The 14,658-nt window shown below is 51.4% G+C and overlaps 1 protein-coding gene across 3 annotated transcripts in view; it reads right to left on the bottom strand.

The window, feature by feature from the left end:
- The window catches only part of SEMA6A (semaphorin 6A), a 75,502-nt gene extending 67,452 nt beyond the window's left edge, over positions 1–8,050 (bottom strand). For all 3 annotated transcript variants that reach the window (XM_027775666.1, XM_014591528.2, XM_027775665.1), the window contains exons 1-4: positions 7,900–8,050; positions 5,577–5,694; positions 1,149–1,209; positions 97–159 (exon numbers count right to left, since the gene is read on the bottom strand). In XM_027775666.1, the coding sequence (XP_027631467.1) occupies positions 97–159; positions 1,149–1,209; positions 5,577–5,694; positions 7,900–7,999 (342 nt within the window). In that variant the 5' untranslated portion in view covers positions 8,000–8,050. The remainder of the gene's footprint in view (positions 1–96; positions 160–1,148; positions 1,210–5,576; positions 5,695–7,899) is intronic.
- Between the last annotated feature and the right edge of the window lie 6,608 nt (positions 8,051–14,658).

The following is a 14,658-nucleotide window of genomic DNA, read 5'->3' on the forward strand; positions in this document are numbered from 1 at the left end:
GAGCGTGGCCCCTTCTACATCACAGTCCAGGGCGGGGCGTAACCATGAAGAACGTAACCCAAAGTGGCAGCAGCAGGAGGCGTGAAGATCGCCTACCTTATGTTTTCCCTTCATTCTGCACGTGTCTACATCAGCCTGTCTAGATTTCCACGTCAGTTTCTGCAGGGAGCAAGAAAGGAATCAATTAGAGCCCCGAGGTTGTTGAATTTGATTTTAGAAGTGAAAGTCCCCTTGGGAGACCAGAGACTGAGCGCGTATTTACTGAAAGCTTTCTGCACCCCTGCGCCATGATTAATTCACCACCGCCACAAAAGATTAGGGCTGGAAAATGCTAATTTAATTTTGAGCTCCTAGTTTTTCATTTCACTCAAAAATGGTCTTCTTCTCTTTAAGATAAAGGAAAAAGAAAAGAAGAATAAACAGCAGTATGGACATTTCACGTAAAATATCCAAATTAAGCTAAATTATGCTCATTTTGATAAAATGCATGTCCTTGCCCTTCCTTTCAGTTGATAAATCAATTTTCATAAAGAACGCTGTTTCCTTAAAATATGGAAGTCATTTTCTTAAACATAAAGGGAACATTCACTTTAGGTGGACGAAGATTTAATGCAGGTCACACTCCCTCATGTCAATAAACGGCCTGAAGGGACCTTCCACTTGGATGGCACAGGTTTTTATTAACTAAAATACCTCCACGTGGGCTTGTACAGAAAGCTTAGGGTGTACTTTAGGTTCATCTAAAGTGGATCATGTTCAAATTTCTGAACCACAGCAGCCAAATCAAACTTAATAGTCAAGACATGGAAACATTTTTGAAATATCTTCGTGGGACAAAATTTTAACGTGTACAAATTGGTATTTTCCTGCATAAAAGTGGCAATATTATACCAGAGGAGTTTAGAAACTACCTAAAACTCCAAAATACGTACACATACAATGATGAATAAAATAAGAAGTGCTGCCCATTTCTGAACACGTGGTAAGCCCTAACCTATTCCCTAAAAAGGATTTCACAAAGTACCTGGTTGGCATCCCCAAATGATTACTAGTTGTGTCATCTTGAACACTGCATTTCAAATACACATTCCCTTCAGGACCTACCTTAAGGTCCTTCCCTTTAGAAAGAGAGTTTTAAAAAGACTTACTTTGCTACAATAAATTTCTTCTGTGTGTGATGTGTCTATGTCGACAGTATAAATATGGTCCCTATAAACAAAGAAAAAATGAATACAAGTCAAACACACGAGTCAAGACAGTTCATTTTCTGCTGAATGAGCCACATCTCACTCAGGGCAGATAAATGCACACTCATTTCAAAAACCAAAACCAGACATCCACAGGCAACGGAAGGGAGAAGTCGGCCTGCAGCAGGTGCTTCTGGGAACACGCAGCGTGTTCTGTGTGTGTCTGTCCTGGGCTCTTGCTCTAAGGAGCCTTTTAAGAAAACTTCCCTGCAGTCACTCCTCTGAGACCAGCACTGCTGTAGCTGCACCTCTGCCCGTGCAGCTCCGGAGGGAGGACTCTGGGAGCTCGACTGGCCCAAAGACAGAACGCGAGGGGCTCATCCCTCTGAGTGTCTTCAGTCCACATCCCAACCACTTGGCATTCGGCGTGCCATATTTGTTCACGGAGAGCACAGCAAACGCTGATCTCCATTTCCTCCTCTCCTTAGCAAATGCACTTGTTCAGCCCTAGTTCTGACGATCTGATCGACAAGACGGAAGATAAAGGTAAAATTATCTCCAGAAGCCACTCTTTTCTTCACAGGATGACGGTCGATTAAAGCCTGACGCATTCTTCAGCTAAAGTTTACGTTCCTTGCTTCTGTCCCTTTCCTGTTTTGCTGAGAATTTGGTTGTCTTTACAATTTGCTGCCAATCTCCCCCTGGAAGGGAGAACCAGAACCCGCAGCTCAGGTGTGGGGCTATATTTAAACATCCCCTTCTGTGGGAGCGGAGGACAAGGCTGTTTTTGTCTGGAATTCAGAAGAAAGAAAAGAACTCCACTCAACGGAGGAGATGGGGGGCCACTGAGGGAAAGCAAAACAGCTCATTTTCCCTTGAAATAACATTGAGTTTTTCTAAAATGCAGGAAGTCCTGGGGCTGGAAAATTACCCACAGCATTAAAGCAGGACCTCGAGGCCCCCGTGCAGACTTTCCAGCCCTCACTGCTTAGAAGCAAGCTGAGATGGGGGAGGGAGAAGAATGGAATCAGTCATTTGTAGGACTCACTTCCCTCTCTCCGGATAGACACGGATAGCTGTCAGAAAACCAGGATGCATTTTTCTATGCAAAAATGTCATATATATATATATATATATATATATATATATACACACACACGTGTATACATATATACACACACACACACATATTTATTATTTTTCTTCTAGTTCCTGGGAAATCTGTTTGCTATTGCTTTTAGAGAAAACACAACAGAGAAAAATAAAAATAGGCTCTGTTACTTGGAAATGAAAGGGGACTGGCCAGAGCACTTGGCTTACAGAATCCCCTGGCCTGAAGTGTGTGTGTGTGTGTGGTGTGTGTGTGTGCGTGTGTGTGTGTGTGTGTGTGATGGCAAGTCAGTTTTACTGCTGGGGCCCTGTTTGGTGAACTGCTGAGTCGGTAAGCATCTCCAGACTTCCACAGGGTGCCAGAACTCCCCTGCCCCTTAATGTCAAGGCAGTTTTATTGCATTCGTTTATTACTTATTTGGCTTCACTGGTGGTGCTGTGGCCAGGCTCATAATTGGAATGAAATTGCCTGTTACTTTGGTATCAGGTTTGAGAGGATTCCAGTCTTGTCCCGGCCCTGACTCCTCTCAGGACTTAAGTAGGAACCGAATATGTGAATTGTAAATTAGCAACTGATTAATATGCATTGGCAACTCCTCAGAAAGCTCTCAGATTGGCCCCTTTTGGCATGGACTGTTTATGTTAATTAGCAGTTTAGAGATTAAAAAAGAAGAGGCATTTACAAAGTGGATAATCATAAAGCAGAATTGAAAGGGGTTCTTGCCACCAAGCCTCACTCGGCCCCCAGGTTGTGGATGGGACTTGGCTTGAGATTACTGACGCCAAGTGTCTAGAACTGGGAAGCCTTTTTAAACAGAATTCCACTAATAAAATCTCCTTTCGGACAATGGTGATATTTTTCGATATCGGAAAGATCATGCAGCCCCAGCGAACAGAAGTGGGCTTTCTGGTCAACCGCAGACTGCAGTCGGGGTTATTCTCGATGGGTTGGTGTCCGCGCATCCCAGGAACCACGTGTGTTCTTCCTGAACGAAGTCACTTGAACACGCTCCGACTTAATCCCAGGACTTCCTCTTCCCCTCTCCTTGACCCAATGAGTTGGTTGCCATGGCTTGAGCCAGGAGGAAGGATTTACGTCTAAATCGTGTTACTTACTGCCTTGGAACCTGGGTCTCTCAGAGCAATGTGGGGAAATTGAAATTAAGTGGAGAAAAGGGAGCCCTGAACATGGTGGCCGTGGAACTCCTTGAGAATCGTGCCAAGGGTGGATGTTTAAGGCCAGGGCCTGAGAGTGGGTGAAAACCACGCCCACGATGAAGAGGCGTCTGCACGACAAGGAAATAAATAAATACACGGTAAAGAAAAAGTAAATGTGTTTCTTCTGTTTTGTCTCCCACTTCTTCTTGGTCCTCTCCTGAGGGTGGGGAGCGAGGAATAGCCACCTTGGGGTAGCGGTCACTGGTAGGCTGCCCAGAGCCTGCTCCGGCGCTGTGCTGCGGGCCCCGCGGCCTGCACTCAGGCGAAGTCACGGGTACGAGGCGGGCTCCATGCCCTTTCTCCTCCAGCTTCAATTACAAAGTGGACAATCCATGGGAGATGCTTGAGTCAACCCAGCGTTTGCAAATCCAGTGCTCAATTGTGTGTTCGGATCAGCCCGTAGACAACCAGGCACCAGAGTGGCGTCTCAGTCCTGGAGAAGGACCTGGGATTGGATCCGGAAGGTGGCTTCGGAGCCCCGTCTGGAATGCGACATTAGGCAGGCTGCCGTGAGCTTGCTGCCACGAACAGCATAGCGCAGGGTGGACCCCAGGCGGGCCAAGTCCCTTCACGTCTCCCACCGTCACATCCCTCCTGTGAGAATGAAGGATGGCAGCTGCTTCTCAGGTTTCCAGGACTGACGTTCAGGAAGAACTTGTAACTACAGATGCAAGTCAGATAGCACACACGCCTACGGAGTGCTCGGTAAGGATTTAAAAACATGGTCTTAAGTGTTCATTTCTCCCATGAGAGAGAGAAAGAGAGAGAGAGAGACAGGCATTCCCAACGAGGCCGCGCACCTGCTGCACGTGCGGTCAGGCCAGCCCGGGTCGCTGGGGGCACGCACGTGCTGTGTGTCCGGTGCCCTGGGCTGAGATCGGGCCTCCCTCGGGCACCAGCACGAGCAGTGTGTGGCCGACGTGACCAAGCGGGGTGCTGTGCGGGGTTCAGCTCCAGCCATAGTTTTGACTCCACGCCGCTCTGACCCCTCTGAACACCTCGCTGTAAAGGAGCCTGCCCTGCCATCCCTGCCTGCGCTCCTGCACAGACCCAACCCGCTCCTCGACCCAGTGTGACGGTCAGTCCGCGGCACTCAGGCAGGGCCACGGGACAAGTCGTACGGGAGTGCTCCCCCTGCTACTCCTGGAACGCTGCCTCCGTTTAAGTTTATTTACTTGTATATTTCATGAGTGTGGGGATCTTCACACCCTGATTGAGCCTGGCCTTTGGCCTGCCCTGGGTCATGGGCATGCCCCTGCCCCTGGACTTGAACGTAACCTTCCCATCTACTGTGTTCCATTGCTGAGCCACTGGCAGGCCCCCGTGTGAAATTTCTCTGAATGAGCTACATACTCAAAATATTGGGGACCCACACACTGCTGGATTCCCAGGGCCTTCCCTGAGATAACCCACCCCAGTCTGACGTCACAGAGGACACGTACAGCCAGTGAAGCTCTGGACCTGCTGAGTCAAGCGCAGGAGAACAAAAACCCATGACCTCTGCTTAGGCAGTACCCGCATCTCACCACACCGGCAGCCCTAAGATTCCGCCGGTCTACATGACATTTTCCCAGTCAAAGGGTTCTTTTGTTATTGTTGTTCAACTAGAGCCAAATAAAAAACCCTTTAAAAAAACCTTAGGCTTTGGGTCCACTGCCGTTCTTTCAAAGTAACGATACACAGTATACACTGGCTGTAAAAGGACAGGTAGGTCTAACACATGCACACTTTATTACACACGCTTATACATTCGACTTAATTTAACAAACAAGTCCCAAGAAGCAGAGCACTTACTGGACGCTTGAGTAAGCACTTGCATATATGTTCAAGGTGAACAGTGGATTACTTGAGTCTAGGCTCCAAAATGGGCGTTTGTTTCTATCTAAATCCATGTAAAGTTAAACAAATACAGAAAATCGTGAAAGAATGATTGCTTGACAAACTGAAGTAGCCTTTAAATGGAACACCGCTCTGGTTGGGAGTCCTGAGGGCTGAGAAATGGCCCAGAACAGGTGTGCAGGGCGGGCTCCCCGGACGTGGAGCTGGGGGGAGGCCGCTCACCTGGCAGCAATGTAGAGCGTTCTGTTCATGATCAGAGTCATCTGGATGTCCAGCCTGTGCCTCTGGGTGGTGTTCCGTCCTGGCTTGTGGCCCACAAACACTGGATACTGTTTTGTATCTGTGGAAAGAGGAGATGGCGCAAGAGAAGGAACAGCCAATCAAGCCAAGAATGGACAGGCCAGGGACAGGGGTCATGACAGAGTGTGTGTAAGGCAGGGCTCCGCGGCTGGGGCTGGGGAGAGGTGTGCTCCGGGGGGACCCGGTCACAGTCCCATCTCCAAACAACAACGAGCCTGTCTTTCTGTGTCGCACTCTCTGACTGTCCCTTGTCTGGGGGAGACTTGCTAGTGAGCCTGTGCAGGAAGGTGCTCTTTTCTTTCAGCTGCTTTTCATCCCCTGTCGATGCTAAGCCTGAGGGGGCAGGCTGCCAAGCATCTTGTCTCGGGACACAACTATTTCAAAGCGGCTTCCCATCCATCACCACAAAGCCAATGGGGTCTGGAGGCAAGAGTCCTCGTCCAGGAGCCAGAAGGAAAAGCCAGTCTCCACAGGCGTCCACTTGGAATAATCCACTATTGAAGGCAGCCCCGCGAGACGGGTTGGCATTCGAGGACTGTGGGAAGCTCGCTCTGGTGTTAAGCTATTGGCTCATCTCATGGAAATGTGGGCTCTGACGGGACAGGGTCAAAGCCAGTGTAGCCAGTCAGGTGACCTGGAACGGCCCGCCGTGGACAGTCCCCAGCACACGCCTTTCCTGTGCTCCCAGTGGCTGAGGGGCTGTCTGGACAGCATCTGGACTTCAGAGATACCTACAGCTCGACATCCCTCCGCCTCTAAACCCACAGTCTCCAGGGCACGGGCAGCTCTCCAAGCAAATGGAGGAGAGAAAAGATGAGTCCCACTTACAAGCAGTTGTGACCCAGGAGGGACGGTGTGATGAAAAACTAGCGCATCTGCAGACTCCAGGCAGACCCCTGCATTCAGACGTGACCTGTCTGAGTGTCACCTGCGAGGGGCCCTCCTAGACAGCCACGCATGGTCCCCGCAGGCAAGCTCGGGGCGTGGGCATCCTCTGCCTCCCTGCTCCGAGGCCTGTCTGTCGTGGTGAGGACGGCTGCTAAGAGTCCTCCCTGCGAGCGCAGCTCTGAGCACCACCGAGCAGCCCCCTGCACCACGGAACAGAGGAAGCTTCCCCCTAATGGAGATACGGAAATGCTGGCTAAGCCCCGGGCCCTGAGCTCGGGGGACTCTGCCCCTTCAGGAGGGAGAACCTGAACTACACGGGTTGGCCCTCGGAGCCTCTGCTCCTAGTTGTCTCGTGTGCCACACCGACGTCAAGTGACCTTCTCCACGCTGGGTGGTAATGGACCTCCGCCCCTGTCTTAATGTACGGCTCACTCAGTGTCTTGGGGACCATCAGTGGCAAAATAAGCATTCGGGAAACACGCTCCCTTCCACCTCCTCTGGGACGAAATGCTTGGTCTTTTGGGAAGGCGAGAAGTAACAGCCTTGAATTGGACGCCGCGCCCCACACAGGGTCTGCACGCCTTTTTTTTTTTTTTTTGGAGAGATTTTCACTGTAGGGCGCGTGCGCTCGCCAGACAGACAGAGAGAGACATAGAGACAGAAAGCGAGAAATCACCCCCCAGGGGGGATGGTCACGCCGCAATCCCTTCTCCTCCATTCTCCTCTCGGGATCTTGGGCACGCACGCACGCACATGCGCCCGGCGTGAGTTTTAAGCCACCGGGTCCGGGACACGAACTGCGGTCGACTACGTGGGAGTCCAGCGACATAGCCATTACGCTAACTGCTGGTTCCCTGCACGCCTTTGAGGAGGCAGCCAGTGTGTGATCGCATCAGTATCTACCCGACAGTGACACAGTGACCAAAAGAAAGTGACCAGCAGCTCACACCGGTGCGCTGTGAATTCCAAACCAGTCTCTACCTAAGCCTAGCAACGATATGACTTCTAAGTCTTAAAAAAAAGTTTTTTTCTTAAAGTACAAAACAGTTATCATTTTCTGCTTGTCTCTCGTAATAGTGCCCACGTATTAACCAGAGTTGAAAGTGTGCATTAATGGTAAGACCACGCAGCAGCAATTCTCTCACGGCGTTGGTGTAAGGCGTGCCCACGGCGACTTACTGCACTATTAAGGGGAGCCCGGTCCTCACACTCTGTCCCCACTGAGAGACCGGCCAGCAATACCTGCTCTGGCAGCTACACAGCGAATGTGAAGGGCGAGTCCCTGTCCTAGTGGTTGTTTTTGCTAGGCTGGCCAGGCTAAGACGTCGCGGGGAGACCCGAGAGACGGAGTACTCACAGTTGCCATGCGAGATACTGATGGGCTCGGAGTCTTCTGGGAAAGCAGCCCCCGCCAAGTGCAGCAGTGTGAGGTACAGCAGCACGGCTTCTGACCTCATAGTAGTTCAGCGGGGAGGCTTGATCGCTCTACTTCACCCTGCGGAGAGCACAGAGCTGCAGGTTTTTTTTTTTTGGCAAGTCAGTTTTACTCAATTCCACAAAGTGAAATGGCCTGGAAGATTATTTGAAGAGAACAGGGTTCTGCCTTGCATCTCGTCCTGTAATCCGACCATCTGTTTCCTAGAAGAAACCACTGCAGCCCTCCCCATGCACCGGGCCCTTGGCGAGGACAGCGTCTCTCACACTCCACTCAGAGCCTGAGCGCCTTCGTCCTGGGCCATCTTCAGGCTGTTATCCGTGAATGTTACAGTGTGACACTCTGCATTCCAAAGCCTGTGGGAAACTGGCAAGTGGCTTTTCACCCTACAGCTAGTTGCTTCACCTTTTCCATGCGACATTCAGACATGGGGAGAAAGAGAGAGACAGAGAGAGCCGCCCCCACAGGGCCCTCCCGCCTCGATCCTCCTGCAGCTGGGCGGCCAAGGTAGGGGCGCAGGGGCACCCTGCAGTGGGAGCCCGGCACCTTCTCCCCGGGGCGGCCTCAGCACCGGGGTGCGACCTTCTGAGGCGGCCCCTCCTCCACAGCAGGCGTGTGCACACCAAAGCCCACTGCCCCCACGTGCGTCTCCTCGCCAGCCCAGAGCTTCCAGGCACTGACGGGAGTTGCCACTAAAGTTTCATTATTTCTGGCAGACTAGATTTTCAGAATCTTTAATAAAATCAGAGTATCTTTCAGACTGACCTAAATGGCCGCTTCCTTCAGGCACCGTGCTGTCATACGCACACGCACACATGCATAGACACCCACACCCGCCCACACACCCACACTCAAATACTCCCACTCGCACACACACGAAACACCCACCCACCTGTACCCATCCACCCACACACACACCCACATGCAAATAGACACACACCTACACACAAATATCCCCCGCACACACACATGTGCACACACACATGCAAACACCCATCTACACCCCCCCACACAAATACCCACCCCCACACACCCACACTCAAACACCCCCAACATGCACAGACTTGCAAACATCCACCCACTCACCCACCCCCACATACACACACCTGCACACAAACATCCACACACCCACATCTGCATGCAAACTCCCCCCCACACATGCACACACACACATGCAAACACCCATCCACACCCCACACACATGCATAAACACCCACCGACCTATACCCACCAACCCCTCATACACACCCACACGCACACATCCACACACCCACACATTTGCATGCAAACAGCCCCCCACCTGCACACAAACACCCGCACACACCTGCACACAAACACCCACACCTGTGCACACACACACCTGCATGCAAACACCCACATGAAAACACCAACACATGTGTGCACACACCAGCATGCAAACACCCACATCCCCACACCCACCCACACACTCACCCACACACCTGCACGTAAACAACCCCCCACACCCCCCCACACATGCAAACACCCACACACACTCATGCAAACACCCCCCACACACACCCGCACACAAACACACACCCTCACACACTTACACCTGGTCTCATTTGCTCACTTCCATTACCAGCTTGACCCCTTGCTGAGATTTTCACTCCTGGTTTATATAATTCTACAGTGGTCTTAGACATAAAGCCACATATTCTGTGTTTAAAAATAAGTAATTGGGGCCCCGTCAGGTGTGGTGGTGGTGAAGGCAGCTAGACCCCACGTGGGCAACTATGAGGTCAAGTCCTGGACCCAGAGGCTTGGAAAGCACTCCGGGAGCATGTGCATGCATGCCCAAAGTCCCGAGAGGAGAATGGAGGAGAAGAGATTGCGGCGCGGCCATCCCCCTGGGGGGTGATTTAGTAACAACCCCCGCCCCCGTCTTTCTTTGGCTAAAGCACAAGCCTTATAGTAAAACTTAAAAAATAGAGTGGATCCTTTCAGACTCTGACAAATGCTGTAAAGAGAACCTGAGACCACAGTGTGAAACAGTGCTGTTGGTTTAAATCCTGTCTCTATATGGCTCAGTCTCAAACGCCACCTCGCACTGAGACGGCAGTGAGCAAAGCGCCCGAGACACCACGTCTGCGTTTCCCTGAAGATGCTCTTCACGTGGAGGAAGATTCTCTTCGTCTTGAAAATGAAAACATCCCATGTGGGGCCGCTGGATACAGTGAAAACAGTCTCACCGCACAGTAAACAGCACAGAATTCTCGGGCGGGTTCCAGATGAGCATTGATCTATCGGGAAATTAGTGTAAAATGGGGATATCGTTTCATCTTTCCGAAGCAGCCTGCCAAGACGATCTTTTTGAACAACGCTATCTTACAGTAGCTCCGTCAATCATGGAGGATTTGTGTGCACTGTCAAACTCAGTAACCTCGATGTCCTTGAAAGCGAATCTGGCAAACAAACTGCTAACTTACACTTCTGGAACGCCATTTAATATCAGATACCTGTGTCTCTTTCTTCATGCCAAAAAAAGCATTAACGAATCCCAAGTGTTGCATCGTAACTTATCATTTCAGAGCCACAGCTGGGTCTTAATCATTTCTTCAACTGGAAAGTGCACATTAATTCATTTGCTTCGTCTGGGAAATCAAAGAGGGAGCGAGGTTGAGGTAAAAGCCTGGCCATGCCCTATCGCCCTCTCTGGTGTGCAGGTTACAATTCAGCTGTAAATGATTCTGTGTTCACGACGGTGACCCGTGACCTAGGGATGCACACAAGCACTCGCAGAGCGCGTGGAGGAGCCTGGCCCCGCCCGCCAGTTCCTCCTCTGCGGAGACCCAGAGCAGGTGCAGAGGCTCCGCTGTGCTCTGAGAATGGAGGAGAAGAGATTGCGGCGCGGCCATCCCCCTGGGGGGTGATTTAGTAACAACCCCCGCCCCCGTCTTTCTTTGGCTAAAGCACAAGCCTTATAGTAAAACTTAAAAAATAGAGTGGATCCTTTCAGACTCTGACAAATGCTGTAAAGAGAACCTGAGACCACAGTGTGAAACAGTGCTGTTGGTTTAAATCCTGTCTCTATATGGCTCAGTCTCAAACGCCACCTCGCACTGAGACGGCAGTGAGCAAAGCGCCCGAGACACCACGTCTGCGTTTCCCTGAAGATGCTCTTCACGTGGAGGAAGATTCTCTTCGTCTTGAAAATGAAAACATCCCATGTGGGGCCGCTGGATACAGTGAAAACAGTCTCACCGCACAGTAAACAGCACAGAATTCTCGGGCGGGTTCCAGATGAGCATTGATCTATCGGGAAATTAGTGTAAAATGGGGATATCGTTTCATCTTTCCGAAGCAGCCTGCCAAGACGATCTTTTTGAACAACGCTATCTTACAGTAGCTCCGTCAATCATGGAGGATTTGTGTGCACTGTCAAACTCAGTAACCTCGATGTCCTTGAAAGCGAATCTGGCAAACAAACTGCTAACTTACACTTCCGGAACGCCATTTAATATCAGATACCTGTGTCTCTTTCTTCATGCCAAAAAAAGCATTAACGAATCCCAAGTGTTGCATCGTAACTTATCATTTCAGAGCCACAGCTGGGTCTTAATCATTTCTTCAACTGGAAAGTGCACATTAATTCATTTGCTTCGTCTGGGAAATCAAAGAGGGAGCGAGGTTGAGGTAAAAGCCTGACCATGCCCTATCGCCCTCTCTGGTGTGCAGGTTACAATTCAGCTGTAAATGATTCTGTGTTCACGACGGTGACCCGTGACCTAGGGATGCACACAAGCACTCGCAGAGCGCGTGGAGGAGCCTGGCCCCGCCCGCCAGTTCCTCCTCTGCGGAGACCCAGAGCAGGTGCAGAGGCTCCGCTGTGCTCTGCGCGTGCCCTGGCTTCGGCGCAGTGTGCCACGATCGGGAGAGGTTGAAAACAGGAGGGAGTGAAGCTCGAATGGGCAGCGGGCAGCAGGCACATTTCCGGGGAGAAAGCACGTGGGGAAAGCAAGCCCGTGACATTTACCCGTTTACCGGGGGCTGGAGCACGGTCTGCGGCTTTCTACGGAGGCACAGTGCCCGGGAACTCACACAGGCCGGCTCCCTCCCTCAGAACGCACGCTTCCTGATGTGAACAGTGAGGCTCTATCTTCCCGCGACTGTGTCCATCTTGCACAAGGGTCCTGCCAGGTAACGAGCCCGAGTCCCGCTCCTTCCCTCTATGCCCCGCTGCACCCCCCAGCTTCAGTCCCTACGGGCTGGCGGGGAGCGTGCACAAGACATCTGTGGTGCAGTTCGATGGCTTCTTAATCCTACCGCTGCCAGGACCAGCCAGGATGGTGGCTGAGACATGTCATTTAAACACCTCCCGGTTTAACAGGAGGGCTCCTGGCCAGGTACAGCAGCTACTTCAGGTGCCTGACTGTCATCCTGTCACCAGGCCGTTAGCACATCCATCCTGCGGTGAGCGTGTCCTGCCAGCTCCAGTTAGTCATGGCCAAGCCACGGAACACGCTCGAGTTTCCTCTGCTGAAGTTTCGATGCCTTGCCCTCTATTGACTCCACCTGGGGCCCTCATCCTTGTAAACATGGAGACAACGCATCTTCCTGCTGGAAGGAGTGCTTGCTGAGGAATCCGACTCATGTCCACTCACTTCATGTCCCCGTTCTGCCTATCCCACCAGAGATCAAAGCAACACAGACTAGCCTCAGCCCAGGGGGAAATACAACAGAAACAAGCAAAACAAGAGCCTTGCACTGAGCTTAGGAAGCCCGGAGTTAGCCGGGCCGCTGCAGTTCACACGGCTGTTTGATTTCTCAGATTTTGGAGAGTGCCACCACCCACGTGAAGGGCACTGAGGCATCTGTACACCTGTGCTGATCTCCCGGGACTGGGCCCAGACAGCCTGTCTGCGAGGTAGACTTCAGCAGCCATTCCGAAAACCAGACCATGGGAAGACGGTAAATACGGATGTTAAACAAAAACATTTACTTGAAAAGTAAGCTTGCATCTGAATTCTCCACCCAATTGTCTCAGCCTTCTTTGAAGAGAAGTTGCCTTTGGAAAATATACCATTACTATAAAGTTATAATCCTACTCTGTCCTCAATTGTCTGGAAAACCTCAGAAACATTCTAAGGTTCATTGAAAATTATTTTGTGTTGAATTTCTACACACTGTATATCCAGATAAAAATTCTCATTACTATTTTTTTTTTAAAATTTTGCTGTAAGGCACATGCACTCTCTAGAGAGAGATGGGGAGGGAGGGAGGGAGGGAGAAAGCATCCCCCCCGGGGGTGGGGGTGGCCAGCTGCAATCCCTTCTCCTCCTTTCTCCTCCTGGGATCTTGGGCATGCACGCCTATGTGCCTGACCTGTTTTTCAGGCCACCAGGTTGGGACTTGAACTGTGCTGTTGGCCATGTGGAATCCAGCCACCCTAACCACCACACCACCGGCTGACCCTCCTTACAGTTTTAGACAAAATCAAACAATAGAACTTTGCTGGACAGATGGGGGCGTGAACGTGGGCCACCATGAGCCAGGTGGACTGTGCAGTGTGGTAACTGGCCAGGAGACCAGCCTTCGACCGTTCCAGGTGGCGGACCAAGCCCAAGGGGCTAAAAGGAGGTCTCTGGAACCCTGTGAGTACTTTCATGCTGATAATTGTGTCTGAAATAACAACGTCTTTTCAGTAATTAGGGCTTCCCTCCATGCGCACTCGCCAAACAGCAGGTCACCACATCGCCACTCCACGAAGCGGAGGAGACATTCTCAGAGCCGGAAATGGTACCAGAGTCAGAGGATGGGGCCGACAGGGGCCACATCCTCCTTTGAATGCACCCGGTCAACTTCATGGGCCACCCCAGGACCACCCTACCGGGCTGCAGCTCCACTAGGCACTTGGACGCTACTTCTAACTCTCTGCCCAAATATTCTCCCCAGTCCTGCCTCAGAACTTTCTACTGGGGCTGGTAATCAGGTAGCACTTGGTCAAAGCCGACTGACAGAGAAGAAGAAACTGCATTAAAATGTTCAGGGAAAAGCAGGGCCTTTCCCACATGACTCCGGATTTCTGGCTTCTTGATTAAAAAAATAACAGTGGCCTGGCTCTGCTAGCCCACGTTCCACAGGGCGCTCTGGAGCAGGGCAGTGGCAGTGCGACAGAGCTGGCCCGCTGGCGCGGAGCATCCCTACCCCTTCCCACAGTGTCAGGGGCCTGTCCTTGCACTTGAACTGCGCCCTGAGGATCGGAGGGCAACCTCCATCCATCCTGGTAAGGGGTATCTCATGGCACGCTGCTCATCTTTTTCTTTTAAGTTTTTGTTTTGATTTGTTTTGCTTTAGGGGACATGCACTCATTGGAGAGAGACAGGAAGAGGAGGCATGAGAAATCACCTCCAGGGTGGATGGCCATTCCACAATCCCCTCTCCATTCTCCGCCTAGGATTTTGGGCATACACACACATACCTGGCATGATTTTTCAACCGCCAGGTCTGGGACTCAAACCATGGTTGGCCACGTGGGAGTCCAGCACCCTAACCACTACACCACCTGCTGGCCACAGTGTGCTGCTCACCTCTACCACCGTCTGCAATGGCCTTGGGGCGGCCTTAATGCATGGACCACTGGGACCCAATGCCCATGTGCATCTGTGTGGACACTGCCTGTTTTAAAGGCCGGCTTGGCTGCCCCACACCCCGGCTGCCCAC

The sequence above is a fragment of the Tupaia chinensis genome, unplaced genomic scaffold (assembly GCF_000334495.1).
Source record: "Tupaia chinensis unplaced genomic scaffold, TupChi_1.0 Scaffold000591_1, whole genome shotgun sequence".
NCBI classification, from domain to species: domain Eukaryota; kingdom Metazoa; phylum Chordata; class Mammalia; order Scandentia; family Tupaiidae; genus Tupaia; species Tupaia belangeri.